Source organism: Stegodyphus dumicola, chromosome 5, assembly GCF_044657685.1.
Source record: "Stegodyphus dumicola isolate Sdum_Otavi_A_Nest chromosome 5, ASM4465768v1".
Taxonomy (NCBI): Eukaryota; Metazoa; Arthropoda; class Arachnida; order Araneae; family Eresidae; genus Stegodyphus; species Stegodyphus dumicola.
Window position 1 is genome coordinate 170,629,233 of NC_140772.1, and position 17,006 is coordinate 170,646,238.

General features: G+C 27.3%; 1 protein-coding gene across 1 annotated transcript in view; it reads left to right on the forward strand.

Annotated features, from left to right (window-relative positions):
* Window positions 1–16,761, forward strand: part of LOC118205556 (GRAM domain-containing protein 4-like) — a 124,217-nt gene extending 107,456 nt beyond the window's left edge. Inside the window, exons 16-19 of the mRNA XM_085817375.1 lie at window positions 2,145–2,235; window positions 7,870–7,951; window positions 8,035–8,103; window positions 8,466–16,761. Of these exons, the coding sequence (XP_085673501.1) occupies window positions 2,145–2,235; window positions 7,870–7,951; window positions 8,035–8,103; window positions 8,466–8,627 (404 nt within the window). The 3' untranslated portion in view covers window positions 8,628–16,761. The remainder of the gene's footprint in view (window positions 1–2,144; window positions 2,236–7,869; window positions 7,952–8,034; window positions 8,104–8,465) is intronic.
* The last annotated feature ends 245 nt before the right edge of the window (window positions 16,762–17,006 follow it).

Consider the following 17,006-nt stretch of genomic DNA (forward strand, 5'->3'; position numbering starts at 1 on the left):
ATTTCTTCATCACAATGACTTTCAAAGAGCAAAACTTCATCTAGACGAAGCAACAAGTCATGTTTCGAAAAGTACCATTGCACACCTTGAAAAAACAAAAAATGATACAGGTATTGCCAGCATACCTTTCGGTGTATTCCTACAAAGTCTTCTGATTTTTTGCTTCTCATAGTCACCACTTGATGGTAAAAAATTAGAATGTGCTTCTTCAAAAGACAGGTGTTTAAAGATGAAACAGTGCACAAAACTGTTGCAGAAAATGCAGTTTTTCAGCAAAAGAAATCTCAGCTAATTAAGGCAAAAATTTATTTACTGCACACTCTTTTTTCTTGAATATCATATTCTCTGTTTCTATATTCCTTTAAAAAATGTTATTAAAGTTTTTATGGCATGTCTTTATAATAGGTAATTCTAGTTATTACCTATCCGAATTGCACACTTTGTGCTGTACTTGAATTTTTATTTTTGAAAGCAAGAAGAAAATTTAAGTATCTGTACCATTACACCTTTTTAGTTAAAAATAAATATAGTCTGTTGTTTTTTACAATTTTGGCCTGACATTTTTTGCAAGGGCTTGTCGTAATCTTTTATCTTTTAAATGTCTGTTTAATCAATAGTCATGCACTATTATAAGGAGCAATAGAAAATGAGGGCTTAAATATCGAAATGAAATCTAAGTTTCAAAGTCACAAATGCATTTTTAGAGTTAAGTGAAGATCAGAAAAATAAACTTGAAATTTGTTTAGAGTCTTAAAGAGGGAGAAAAATAATGTTTTCTTCAAACTTAAGATTACGAAGCTTATACATGAATTTCATCCAGACATGTAGCTTACTAATGACTAATTGCTTCCTGTTCACCCTTCCTAAACATCCAGTTAATTTCATTGGAATTCTTTAGTTAGCTTACTTCTGTGGAGAAAAAAAAATGGATTTTTGAAATATCAAGAAAATTTGATTTAATATATTGATTATTAATTTTTGAGGAGGGATGTAGTAAATGCTATAATTTATATGGATGACATAAATAAATTTAACAACAAAAGCACAGATTATTGAATTATCAGTGGTATGAAATGCATGGCTATTAACAAAGAAGCTTACGAATAATTTGTAAAAAAGGAAAAAAAGAAAGGAAAGAGAAAAAAATACACTATGAAAGATATAATAAAGAAAAAAATTTTCCGAGCAATTAGTGTATCACATTACTAAAGAGGAAAAAAAGGGCAACATCTGCAAGGGGGGGAGCTATTTTGGAATTTGTCGAATGGAATGTGTTACTATTCAAGGCAAATTTTGATCAGGCTTCTAAGATTCACAGCAAAATCAAAGCAGAAACATATATGCTATTAATGCAAGAAGTTTAATGTGTAGGTTGTTTCTACAAAGATAAAGGGTACTGAATGGTATATGTGAAGAATAATATGAATGTGCTCTACCTTAAAAGAAAGCCAAAGAAAATTATCCACGAGTCTTCAGATTCTACTGCCTAGAGTTTAGGAACATTTACGAAAGTTCCTAAAATTCATTCTATAGTAATTTCAATTATTGTAGCACCTAAATAAACTATACAAAACAGAACAAACCTTTTCTGGTGTAAATGTGGCCTTTCTTTCTACTGACTCATGTGATACGCAGTGCTCATTACATCCCACATGGAAAACTAGGATGAGGATGTTTCGTATCTGCATGCAAATATCTTTTTTAAGTTTTATCATGATATCTTTTATTGTATCTCTTTTTTTCCTCCCTTAAGTAAAATATAGAAATTGTAACACTTTTTATAATAATCCTGCCTTTTTGATTCATTGGAACATATTATATTATCATTTTGTTTGCTGAGATTTGTATTTTTAGTATTTATTTACTGTAATAAGTCCTAATACAATTGCTTTTAAAATTTAGCAGTAGCATTTCTCTCTTTCTCTCTCTCTCTCTCTCTCTCTCTCTCTCTCTTTTTTTTAATCAAGAAGTATATATTATATTTCACATAAAAACACTTTAAACAAAATTTTCCGTATACATTTGTAAGCTTATTACATTTATTTTAAAATCGATGTTGCAATTATATGGATATCTCTTAAATGAATTGTATAGATCTAAATGACTATTGATTAAATTAAAAGTATCTTTAATTTTATTTCAAGCCTGGCATAGTGGTAGGAGATGCACTCTTATTAATAAGGACAAGTCTTTGACTGCAGCTTTCAAGAATGGCCGTCTTTATTTGACAAACAGGTATTTCAGATTAAAGATAAGAAATATTTTTAAATTTATGAAGTATTCAATTGTAGTAGCTAACAGAATTTACGTAAACTTTTTAAAGCAAAATCTAAGTAAAATTAATCCATAACTGAGTAAGTAAAATCTTTGAACATACTGGCAGTTTCTTTTTATGTCCCAACATAAAAGGATTTGGCAGTATAAAAATCTTATTTTTTTCTGTATGCAGTATAACACGAGAGATGCTTCTTTAGAAAAGTCTTGCAAAGGATCACCCTCTAAATTAGCATTTCCTAAAAACTGTGAGTCGGAACCCCATATGAATTAAATGGAATATTAGTTGCAGTCACTTCGTTACCTTTCATAATCTTTTTAATATATTGCATTTTCCGTACAGCACAATTGCAAAATTGTAATACTCGCCAAGTTGAACTGTAAATTATATATTTATGTACTAAAGAATACCACTAAGTGCATTATAATAGCTGTGTTGCAATTTCTGTATATGAGTTATTTCAGAATCAAAATGTGCCGTAAACTCACAATATGTAGTCCAGATCAGGCATGCGGAGAATAAGGTCAGCATTGCTGCAGCTAGTCTTGTGATAAAGCTTTTCAGTTGTGATATTCAGTTGTTTCTGTTTTATCACTATAGAAGTGTATATTGCAAGAATAATACAGTATTGTATTTTACTACTTTACTCAACTAAGTTTGATATTTATATGAATAATTATTGTGATGTTATTTAGTTTTTATGTTTAAGATAAAAGTATTTTTTACCCATGAATGGTTAACTTGATTATCAAAAATAATGACAAATATGGCATCACTACAAAATTTTTTCAAGTAGAATTTAGTTATCAGAAAGAAGCATCTAAAATGTAAAAAAAGAAAATATGTGACATTTGTCCAATTTGGCTTATCTTTCACTTACTGCAATGATAATGAATAAATACGTTGTTTAATTTGCTGTAACATTTTGGGTATAGAGAGTACGAAACCATCAAAATTAAAAAGTCGTCTTGAATCCAAACATCCTTTGCACATCTATAAACCAGAAGAATATATTGAATTATTTTCAAATCTTCAAGCAAAGAAAAAATGAAAAATTTATGACTATTGGTAAAAAATACTTACTCGCATCATATGAAAAGTTTCATTCTGATTGCTAAAAATAAAAAAGCATACACCATTGGAGAACATTTTGTATTACCTGCTGCTATTAAAATGACAGAAATACTTCACAGAAGTAAATATGGTGATAAAATTCCTTTTCAAGCAGCATTGTTGCCAATAGAATTTTTTAAATTAGCAACGAATGATTTGAACAACTTAAAGAAAACAACTGATATTTCAGAAATTTTTCAGTTGCTATTATATATGTCAAATACATTTATAATGAAAACATTGATCATACTGGAGAACAAACAGTGTAACACCAGGGTGCCTGGGTCTTAAGATCCTACCCCTTGTCAAACAAAATAAATTGTTTCGAATCATGATAGTGAGTAACTCAACAGATAAATTCATAAAATATGTACATAATTATATATTTTTTCAAATGTTTTAAATATTATATTTCAATACTAAGAAGAGATTAAGTGAATAAATGTAGCAAACTAGAGCATACGAATAATCAGAGACTAATTAAAATGCCATCTGGGAAAGCTGAGAAGGGGGAATGAGCTGGCGTTAACCTGTAAAGACACTTAGTACTCTGAAAAAAAAAAAAAAAAAAAATGGGCAAGTAATGTGAGTCTCTTGGTGCTGTTAAAGGGCAATGTTACAAATACAGAATCTTAAATTACACATAAAGTAAACAAGGTTACAAATTACAGTATTAACAAATTATTCAAGATGATTGCTGAGAATGGAACTTCCTGTGTTCTGTCAACAGTGACTTTAATTTTCCATCTTTTTAGCCAAGTCTCGAGTATTTTAATGTATTCTTGTAACCTAATTGTATTGCTAGGCTAAGAAATGCACTTTGTGTGAGGATCGCAGTGTCATCAGCATACATTACGTGTGTTGTGTTATGTGTGGTGGGAATGTCGTTCACATAGATATTAAATAAAGTAGGTCCGAGCAGAACCCCTGCAAGGATTGCTCTGCGTGTAGAAAGTGTGTTTGAAACATGAATGACAAAGTGTCTACCTGTCAGGTAAAATTAAATTATGTTTGTGATGTAACCTGGGAAACCCAGGTTGAGTAATTTGTATATGAGTGAGTCTAGCCATACACGATCTGAAGCATTTGCTATATCAAGAAATAGTCCTCCAGTAACTTTCTTCTTCACTGATGATATAGCTAGTTCGCAGTAGAATGTTCACTTCGAAAGCCAAACTGGTATGGAATTATGATGTCATTCTGCTCAAGTTGCGGGTTAATTTGAGTAAGTAAGACAGCTTCCATGATATTGCTGAGTGACGACAACAAGCTTATAGGACGACAGGACTCAGGTAGGTTTGCAGACTTGTAAAGCTTTAGAATGGGAGTTATTTTGGCTAACTTCCAGCTTTCAGGAAAGTAGTCACTGTAGTATGAGGTTGATGATTTTTGTGGAGTAGAGTAGAACCTTGACAGGAAATCTCTTGATCATTCTGTTGTTGATGGAATCATGGCCTGGGCTCTTGGCCAGGCCTATAAAGCTCTATAAAGAACTTAAAAGATGGGAAGACATATATACTAAAGTTAGCAATTTCTTTAAAATTGAAAGTTTAGAAGGAAAAACTGCATTGGAATATGCACAGATGGTGCAAAAGTGATGACTGTCAGAAATATTGATTTTAAATTGTTTGTTAAAACTGCTGGTAATGATCATGTAACTTTTACTTCCTATCTGATACATTGAGGGATGTTTGCAGCACAAAAATAAGCAGTGGAATTCAATGATATGTTTTAGGATGCTATCAAAAGTATAAACTATATTAAGAGCTCTGCCCTTAACAGCCATTTATTTTCAAATTCTGTAAAGACTTGGTCTCTGAAGACAAAAATGTATTATTACACCCAGAAGTAATGAATCTCAAAAGGGTAAAGTTTAAGAAGGTTATTGTTATTTTAATTTTTTGCTTCATTTTTTAAGATGAAATTCTTTTATATTTTTATTTGAATAGAAATTTGATCTTGCTGTTGTTCTTGAGAATGATTTATGGCAGTCAAAGCTTACTATTTTTCAGATATTTTTTAGAAACTAACCAATATTAATTAGTTTCTTCAAGGGAAATACAGCAGTATATTTATTATGAATAATAAAATCAAAGTTTTTATAAAAAAGATCAAAAGAGCAAGGAAAAATGATTTATATGAAATGTTTTTGTTGACAGTTTTATATTTGAAAAAATAACTGTAAACCTTTAATTATAAAAATTATTGTATATCATTTAAAAACCCTAGAAACAGTTTTATAATAGACATAGTTACATGGCTTTATGATGAATTTTGATTTTAGGAAGTTATCCTTAATTAAAAAATTGTTTTGATTGACATTAATGAGATTAATTAATTACCTGTCATATAACACCCAAGAGGCATTTTTTGAGCTCTCTGAGCTTTTTGTGTTGATCCAAACTTAAATCTTATTCTCCCACAAAAATCTTTGCCTGAATTCTGGATTGGAGTTAGAATTGAATTTCTTGCAATTTTTGACGTGGCATTAAACATTCAGCCATTCAGCACCACATACTTATGTGAAATGACTTCTTCAGCTTTAACTCTTGTTAAATCCTAACATTGTTGAATGCTTAAAAATGTTGAAGATGCTTTGAAAGTAGCAGTGCCAAATATTGCGTTACGATTTAATTTGTTATACAGCAAAAAAACAAGCACATCCATCTTATTAAAATGTGATTTTCTTTCATTAATTCATGAATACTTGAAACAAATCCTAAAACTTGTTTTCATATGTATATTGTTTACCAAAGAAATAAATTATTTGTAGGGAAATATATATCTTTGTATAATGATTCCACACTTTGACTGGAAAATGTGGTCTTCTACGTCTAAGCCCCTGAATGTATGTAAAAAAAAAGTATGTAAGAACTTCATTGTACCTATCTTTGTCGGGATACGTATTAGCAAGTTGATCATAAACTTTTCTTACTTCATGCAGTTGAACAAACGGTAAAGCCGCAAGTGATTTTAGCTTTATTTTGCAATCGATGCTTGTTTCAAACTCATTGATCAAACCAACATTTGAAATTTTTCTTAGAATGCTTTGGCATAAGTGAAAATAATATCCTTTTATTTCAGCGTATGGAAAAGCAATGGCAGCAGCATTCATACATGCTTTTTCAAAATTGACTAAAACTCTGTCTGGAGCCATTAAAAAGGTTTAAGAAGCATTGCTCTAAACGTTACCATCTTTTATGTGCATTATAATCTGGTTCTTTCTCATTATCTGCATCTCCAGTTTCAGTTTTCACTGAAATTGCTGTTTTTGGTATATTTTCTGGTATATGAAAAACAATAGCCAAGCTAGGTATGCTCACAAGTGGATTTACATGAATTATCTTTGTCATTTCGATGAATAACATCTACTGGCTGTAAAAATATAAATATCAATCATATAGATATTTGCTTTTTCATAATGCTTCTTATTTCTTATAAAGCACTTCTTTTTATTATTTATGCACAGAACAGTACATAAATTCCATAAAGATAGTAAAATAAGTGGTTTTAAAAAATTCACAAAGCTGACAACGAGTTAGTCACTTTTCTTAGTAGTGCTGATAATCAAAAAGTACCATAAATTATCCCAGTACTAAAATAATACAATCTGCTAGTGTAATATATTGTATGGCTACTGTTAGTATTTATACATTTTCAAAAAGATTAATAAAAAGCAATTTTTGGGTTTTTTTTTTTTTTTTTTTTTTTTTTTTTTTTTTTTTTTTTTTTTTTAAGAGAGAGAGAAATTAGATGGAATATTTAGATTTCTGTTATTAAAGATTCCATTTAATTTCTGTAAAAAAAAAAAAAAAGGGTCCTTCTGTATGCTAAATTTCTTTAGATTAGATGTATGTAAAAATCTTCATTTTAACTGTATATATTAAGCAAATTAAAAAAAAAAAGAAATTACTTTAAAAAGAAAATAGCACTAAACTTTGCCATGAAATCTAACTAATTGTGGTAACCCAAATGATACATAAAGCTTTATGAAAAATAATGAATTTGTAATAATTGTAATGTGTCATATAATGTAATATATAAAATGTTTATTATGTGCAATGCCAATTTTGAATGATTCTCTTGTATATTTTAAACAAAATCTTTTTGCTGTGTACATGGGAAGAACTGTTGTGTTCTCCTGTTGTTATATAATCTTGGCATTGCTTGCATGAAAGATTGCATATCTTTTCATGATGCAGTATAAACAGTCTACCAAATTTGGCAATTGGTTCCCTGTTAACAGAAAAATAACAAAATTATTTTCATTGGGCATGTTGATATGAAACTGTAACATTTATGTATATTTAAAGTGTTATTCTTAATTGTGAATATTAAAGATAACACTTTCTATATTTTTTCTTTCTTTCTTATGTAATTACGTATTTTTGGTGTTTTATTACAGAAGTGACTTTTGTCACTTTTCAAATTGTATTTCTAGCTTGGAATTAATCTTGGTTTTAAATTGGCTTTCTCTCCAGTTTCCTATGTTTTGAAAGGTCCAAATCAATTACACCAAAGAATTTGGTCTTGGCATTAAGAAACATAAATAAAGTCGAAAAGGTAAGCAGCATGATTAAAAAAAATTATGTGTTCAAATGTTTATGTTGTGCTGATGCAAAAACTTAATTATTTTATTATTCCAGGCAAAACCATACCCTTGGATACCAGGTGGTGGAATGGCTATTGAAGTAACAATGATTGCTCCTGAAAAAGTAAGTTTGCAAGTCATATTTCAGTGTATTTTGCTGTGCATGCGATTGTTTTATTCATAAAATAAAGTTATCAAAGGGGGGGAAAATCATAAATGACTATAACTGGTCAAAATAAGAAAACAAGTCGCATTACAAATATGTTTATCTAATATAAAAAGTGCCATCATTAGAATACTAGTATATTTATTTCTAGTGTATTGCATACTTATAATATTCTATGTGTTGCCCGCTTATTTTATTAGTTATCAGATTTTGGTTTTCTGTTGTTGGAAAATAGCATTTTGTGTACAATTTCTTGAATCTTGAAATTTCAGTTTTTTCTTACTGAAACTTAATTGAAATATGTTTTATAACCAATTTAGACTTATATCTTTGGCGCCATATTAAATCGAGATGAGACTTTAGACAGCATTATAGATGTTGGCCAAAAAGCAGGATTGCCATGGGCATCTTCCATACCTCTCAATCAGTCTGAACATGAAGAATCTCAGCAAAGCTCAAGCACAAAAAAGACGGCTTCATGATCACTTCATTTGCGTTTGAGGTGTATTCTTTGTTGTATGTAGCTTTCAACGTGTTTCAATTCCCTACAAATTAAGAGCTTCAGAATGCATACAGAATCTATGCATGCATGATTCTGTTTGCTTCTACTTAAAATGTAAAGATTGATAATAAGCGATGTCTTCTGTGTTTTCATCATACTATTTCTTGTAAAGGCAGTCCAGATGTTAATTTAATACCTTTGGGTATATAAAAATTCCATTATTAAAATGTTTATATTTAAAACTATTTACTGCAATAAAATGTAACAGATATATTTCTTTCAGTTGTAAGAGGAATTTAATTTGTATCATGGAAATTACCGGCTTATTCTCAAGTAAATCATGAAAAGATATTGTATAGGGATTAAACAAAAGAAGCACAAGTAATGAGAGTAATTTTACTCCACTTCCTTTTAAAGAAAGCTGTTCTCCTTTCATTGATCCTTAAATGGTAAATTAGTTGGGCTGTTATCTATAGGAAATTGTGACTTATTTAAAAGTTTCTTCTTTTTATGCTGTTTTTTTAAAGGTTTTTAATTTTGACAGGAGAAAAAGTTATATTACTGAATTTTGCTAGTATGCAGATATTGGAAGTATTTTGAAGAATATGCAAGAAAATTATTATTATTAATTCTGCTTTGTAATATTTAGGAAAGTTATTATAAACTACCAAGTGAAATCTGGGTAAACTGAGAAATGGTGCCTATCCTTTAACTTGTAAAACAATTATAATAATTGATGACATTCATTTTTAGCAGTTCACTGTCTTATTTTTATGTATAATTTATCAAAATAATCTTATAAATAAACATTGCTATTTACATGAATATTTTTCTCAATGTTTTGTAAAATATCTAGCATTTACTAACTAAATAATTTTTATGGATATGTCACTGAAAAGAAATTCTTATAAAAGTTAGTGATTTCACTATTTCATAAACATAAAATACAGAGTTTTCAGTAATCTAAGTTTGAAATGTTTTTGTGTTGTTAAAAGTGCAAGGGCATGTACATTTTAAAGAATTAAAAAAATCACTTCCTGATATTTATTGCTGCAGTAATGCATATGTAGCTTCAAGCATTGTTTTATTTATTATGTAAAATAAATATAGTGAAGTAGAAACAAATTTAACAGATATGAAAAATGGTAAAGTATATCCTGCTAAAGCTTTTAATTATAATAACATGGAAAAGATTCAAACTTTTTAAAGGACAAAAATGGGAATGTGTGTATATTAAGAAAATTGTAAAAAGCTTGACTGTTAGTATGATAATTTGATTTTTTCCCAACATTTTGAACATAATATTAAGACTAAAAAATAATTTCTACACAGATCTCTTAATTTGTTAAAATTATTGTTTGAAAATTATATAATGTTTTTCAAAAACAGTATTGCTAATTTTAGATGTATTTTATTCGTATGTCTGGACTGTCCTGCATAATGAAACTCAAAGTTCTAGTTTGCTTGATCATTTTTACTTCTTTAGTTGCATGTTACCTTGCTGTGTTATAAAAGTATGTGTGCTATATGTAGTTGGAAAAGGAAAGTAAAGCTGTATAATGCTTTTTGAAATGTATATAGTGTTTGTAGAAAAATTCTTTTTTTAATTTTTTTTTTTTTTATTTTTTTTTTTTTTTTATTATTTTTTTTTTTTTAGTTGTTTTGGTTAATTTTTATTACATGCAAATGCTACTTACTGTCTAGGTAATATATAGGCAGTTTCATGTTTTAGATACATATCCTTAACATTTATTCATAATACACCATTTTTCATTTTTAAACTTTCTTTTGAAAATGTTATTTTAATAAGTCATATTTTAAATGACTGCGAAAATTTTCTATTGCATCAAAATATAACATTCTCATAAATTTGTCTTAGCAATATCATGTAATTGCACATTCTGCATATGTTATGCCACATTTTTTAGCACTTTTATGATAGTCCAGTATATGCCTTATATGATTTCCCCCTTTTCTTTTGATCTTTACCTTATTTTTACCCTTTTGAAAATTTCGGAAATTTATTTTGGCCAGTGTGGTAATTAACCGTCCATATTTTTAAAATTAGATTTTTCAAAACTTTAAATTGCAATCCAAGCTCATCCGTATTTGTTTTTCTGTGTAAACTAATTTAAAATGTCATATTGTAGTTTTGAAATTAGTAATATTTGTATCATTGTAGTCTTTCTTGTGTTTTGTTTAATTTTGAGTTGCGTTTGTGGTTTCAGAATCATGCTCTTTTTTGTATTTTGCTAAGAACAAAGAGAAGATCAAAATTAGCATTTTATGGAAAGCATTAAATAACAAAATAAGAATGCCAAAGTAAATGCTCATGTATGAAGAGCCAAATCATGATAATCATCATCATATGTATTCATTATCTTAAAAAGGAAATTCTTTTATAATTCTGTACTGAAAAGATTTTAAATTTTTGATGTGGAGTTTTTCATTCTTATTCAAAACATTATGCACTTTTTACATTAGATTTAATCCATTATACATTTTAAGTATTGGGTTGTACATTTATAGTTTTTTTTTTTTTTTTTTTTTTTTTTTTCCAGAGTATACTTTAGTAATTTTTATACCAAGTGCTTGGTATAAAAGTTTTTCTCAGTTTGACCAGTTCCAGGTTTTTAACAGTTGACTACTGTTCTCGTGTTGTATCATTGATACTTTGTTCATCTTCCAGAAAATTACAACCTTTTGTATTTTTGCAGTGTTATTGGTAGTCTTCATAATTTTGATATCATACTTACTTTGATTGCCCCAAAATATTATTGATTATAGCTGAAATATAGTAGAAGGAAATACATATAAAGATATGATTTTTAATTTTCTTCTAAATTTTCTATTTCATTACAATAAGAGTTTAAAATTTTGAATATAAAATTAAGCTGCAAAATTTTGTTCTATTTACCATTTATTTATTTAAAAAAATTTTGGGGGGATTTTGCACTGACTTTATTAAAATGTTTATAAAATGATAATGATAAATTTAAATTTTAGTGTATAAAGTTGTTCAGAAAGTATAATGCACATGTATGTGCTATTTACTTTCCTTAACTTGAATTTGAAACTTTAGGAATATTTTACTAAATCTTGAAGAATATTACTAAGAAAAACATTGTAAAGGGATTGTAATTTTAAAAAAATTTAATTTTTTAGTACAAAAATATTTCTAATTTACTGAGACTAGTGCAATTGTATCTCATATTCGCATATCTCAAAAGCATTCCTAACTATGTTCACAATTTACATTTCAGATATTTATAATTGAATACATGGGAAGCAACAATGTTAAATTTCTCTCTCTCTCTTTTTTTTTTTTTTTTTTTAATTTATGTATGAAAATATTAATGATTTGCATAGATATTTTGGAATAATATTAAATAATCTAAATAAAATATCATTGATTTCTCTGAATTTTTTATTGTTATCTTTTGTAGATTAATACGAATGAATACTTCTGTATTAGTTTTCATGTACCTGTTATGCTATTGTTTTATCCTCCTCCTTTTCTTTTCACTCAATTAAAGCTTTAAATATCTATATATTTATATATAAGATTATTATAAGTGTTTCAAAGTTTTAAATCTGTTTTATATATATATGTCTTTTGTATCTGCAGTGTTGTTTTAATTTTTTTGTGTTTTATGATATTGTTACAGATACTCAAAACATTCTACCATACTCAGCAAGATGTTTTAATCTGTTTAATTTGTGGTCTTTATTTTGTCTTCGTTAAAAACAAAGATAACCACTTGCTTTTTATGAAGAATGTATTTTTCACTTTTGGGGCAGGGTGATAAAATGAATTTTCTATAGTGCATTTATTTATTCTTCAGTAAGAAACTTTTGAATTCATAAAAAATACGTATGTGAAGTAATTCTGTGAATCTATAATTAGAGTTATGTCTCTGCTTCAGTATCTGTGACTATTATTTTATTATTGAAATATTTTGTGATATGAAATTAGATTTCAAATGTATCTCAGCTATAATATTTTGGCTGTTATTTTACTACTGCATTATAATTTTATATAAACTTTAGTTTTTATTAGTATGATTGTATTTGTCTGGTTTTTGCATATTGAACATTGTATGTCAAAGCTGTTAGAATTAATTTTAAAATATTTTTTTTATTAAACCGGTGTTTTATTTTTTGTCCAGGAAATTGTAATATTGTTGAGATTTGTATTGAGTAGGAAAATGTTTTAGTTCTTTGTATTAACTTTAAGATTTTTATATATTCAGCAGGACTGAAACTTCATTGTGTTCATTATTGAGATTCTGTTTTCCTCTCATCTCATCAATTTTTATATTTTATTTTTTACTTAGTAATTTTGAATTATATGCATTTCTGTTATTTTTTATTAGTAATGTGATTTAATAGCTGTTATCAGTTATAGGTATATATAAAAAGTGTATTGAAGATAATTTATAGAAGTGGAACCTTATCACAGCTGATTGATCTTCAGCATCAAAAATGAAATGTATTAGAAACCAAAGACTGAAGTTTTTATATTTTATTTATTATGCAAGCTAATTTTTTGCCTGTTAGTCATGAAGTGTATCAGAAGAGGTAATTAAACTCTCTCATTGTTGAAGGTATTCTAGTCTCCTATGTCTAATAACTATAACAAAAGAAAATGAAACTATATAGGCACACATTTTAGAACATAGTCATCTGCTTGATATGTTGTTACTGATTAGCAAGTTTTGTCTCTATGATGTATTTTAATACATATTTAATTATTTGCATATATTTTCTGTTATAAATGTATTAAAATTGGACTTTCTCACTCAGTTTAAATTACTAAATGTGGGGGGGGGAAAAACTTTAATTTGCCATTAAATGTATTTGTTATATTTAGGATAGCTTCTGCTCTCTCTCTCTCTCTCTCTTTTTTTTTTTTTTTTTTTTTTTTTAAATATTTTAATAACAGTTGACTACTGTTCTCGTGTTGTATCATTGATACTTTGTTCATCTTCCAGAAAATTACAACCTTTTGTATTTTTGCAGTGTTATTGGTAGTCTTCATAATTTTGATATCATACTTACTTTGATTGCCCCAAAATATTATTGATTATAGCTGAAATATAGTAGAAGGAAATACATATAAAGATATGATTTTTAATTTTCTTCTAAATTTTCTATTTCATTACAATAAGAGTTTAAAATTTTGAATATAAAATTAAGCTGCAAAATTTTGTTCTATTTACCATTTATTTATTTAAAAAAATTTTGGGGGGATTTTGCACTGACTTTATTAAAATGTTTATAAAATGATAATGATAAATTTAAATTTTAGTGTATAAAGTTGTTCAGAAAGTATAATGCACATGTATGTGCTATTTACTTTCCTTAACTTGAATTTGAAACTTTAGGAATATTTTACTAAATCTTGAAGAATATTACTAAGAAAAACATTGTAAAGGGATTGTAATTTTAAAAAAATTTAATTTTTTAGTACAAAAATATTTCTAATTTACTGAGACTAGTGCAATTGTATCTCATATTCGCATATCTCAAAAGCATTCCTAACTATGTTCACAATTTACATTTCAGATATTTATAATTGAATACATGGGAAGCAACAATGTTAAATTTCTCTCTCTCTCTTTTTTTTTTTTTTTTTTTTAATTTATGTATGAAAATATTAATGATTTGCATAGATATTTTGGAATAATATTAAATAATCTAAATAAAATATCATTGATTTCTCTGAATTTTTTATTGTTATCTTTTGTAGATTAATACGAATGAATACTTCTGTATTAGTTTTCATGTACCTGTTATGCTATTGTTTTATCCTCCTCCTTTTCTTTTCACTCAATTAAAGCTTTAAATATCTATATATTTATATATAAGATTATTATAAGTGTTTCAAAGTTTTAAATCTGTTTTATATATATATGTCTTTTTGTATCTGCAGTGTTGTTTTAATTTTTTTGTGTTTTATGATATTGTTACAGATACTCAAAACATTCTACCATACTCAGCAAGATGTTTTAATCTGTTTAATTTGTGGTCTTTATTTTGTCTTCGTTAAAAACAAAGATAACCACTTGCTTTTTATGAAGAATGTATTTTTCACTTTTGGGGCAGGGTGATAAAATGAATTTTCTATAGTGCATTTATTTATTCTTCAGTAAGAAACTTTTGAATTCATAAAAAATACGTATGTGAAGTAATTCTGTGAATCTATAATTAGAGTTATGTCTCTGCTTCAGTATCTGTGACTATTATTTTATTATTGAAATATTTTGTGATATGAAATTAGATTTCAAATGTATCTCAGCTATAATATTTTGGCTGTTATTTTACTACTGCATTATAATTTTATATAAACTTTAGTTTTTATTAGTATGATTGTATTTGTCTGGTTTTTGCATATTGAACATTGTATGTCAAAGCTGTTAGAATTAATTTTAAAATATTTTTTTTATTAAACCGGTGTTTTATTTTTTGTCCAGGAAATTGTAATATTGTTGAGATTTGTATTGAGTAGGAAAATGTTTTAGTTCTTTGTATTAACTTTAAGATTTTTATATATTCAGCAGGACTGAAACTTCATTGTGTTCATTATTGAGATTCTGTTTTCCTCTCATCTCATCAATTTTTATATTTTATTTTTTACTTAGTAATTTTGAATTATATGCATTTCTGTTATTTTTTATTAGTAATGTGATTTAATAGCTGTTATCAGTTATAGGTATATATAAAAAGTGTATTGAAGATAATTTATAGAAGTGGAACCTTATCACAGCTGATTGATCTTCAGCATCAAAAATGAAATGTATTAGAAACCAAAGACTGAAGTTTTTATATTTTATTTATTATGCAAGCTAATTTTTTGCCTGTTAGTCATGAAGTGTATCAGAAGAGGTAATTAAACTCTCTCATTGTTGAAGGTATTCTAGTCTCCTATGTCTAATAACTATAACAAAAGAAAATGAAACTATATAGGCACACATTTTAGAACATAGTCATCTGCTTGATATGTTGTTACTGATTAGCAAGTTTTGTCTCTATGATGTATTTTAATACATATTTAATTATTTGCATATATTTTCTGTTATAAATGTATTAAAATTGGACTTTCTCACTCAGTTTAAATTACTAAATGGGGGGGGGGAACTTTAATTTGCCATTAAATGTATTTGTTATATTTAGGATAGCTTCTGCTCTCTCTCTCTCTCTTTTTTTTTTTTTTTTTTTTTTTTTTTTTTTTTTTTTTTAAATTTACTTCGTTTTGTTTATCTTAACTAGGAAATTTTCTTTCTCTACTGAATAACTTAATATATCATTATATATTTATTACTTTGTTGAAAGAAAGATTTCAAATGGGACCATTTACAATCTTCATCCCATCTGCATGGATTTAAATCAGAACACTATTGTAATGTTTTCTGCATGCTGAAAATCACTATTATACATTGTGTATTAATTATGCAGTGGATTTGAGAAAGATGTTAACAAATTAACTCTTTAAAAATCAGATGAATACCACTTCAGGTGTGATTTTATATTATTGCAGTAACTTAAAAAACTGGCCTGGAGAAAATTTATGCATCATGATATTTATCATTGATTCACATTGGGAAAAGGAATGGCTGTAAAAAATATGTGACTTTTTTTTTTTTTTTTTTAATTTCTGAGTTCTGCATATAGTGTGCTAATAGATATGTTTTTGTTTTATCATCATGTTAATATACTAGGCAGCAATGTTTTTGTATGCTGTGAATAAAAAAAGAATGTTAGTGTTAATGTTTCTATGCCGTTTTCTATATTGTGATATATATGTATAAAAAGTATTTTAAACATTATTGTGATTCATCAGGGTTATATATATATAATTGGTGTAATTCAGCGCTATTGTATTTCCTGAATGGTCAAAGAAATATTTTCTGATTTTTGTTTGTACAAAAGGAAGAACAACATGAAAATTGCATTCTTAAGAATTTGTCTGTAAAGCGTTTTTATGCAGTTGTGCATGCACTGTGCCATTTCATTCATGCACACTTGGTTACAGACAGTGATGACGATTTGTGGTATGTACCCTACTGTTGTTTTGTATGACAGTGATGTTTGTAATAAATCTATTTTCGTTACTTTGTTTTTGTGTTTTTTATGACTTTATTGAATATAAATTTATTGTAAAAATTTTAATTATAAAACATGTTTAAAATTTTTGGAACATCAGATGAGAGTCTTTGGTTTGAAAGATGGTTTTTGAACTAAGAACTGATGAGAACTTTTGGTCTGAATTAGCTCATTGCCAAAAACATTGTTTTTGTATACAGCAAGTAACAGGTAACAAAAGCTGTGCATAAACTTTCAACTTTACATATGTGTT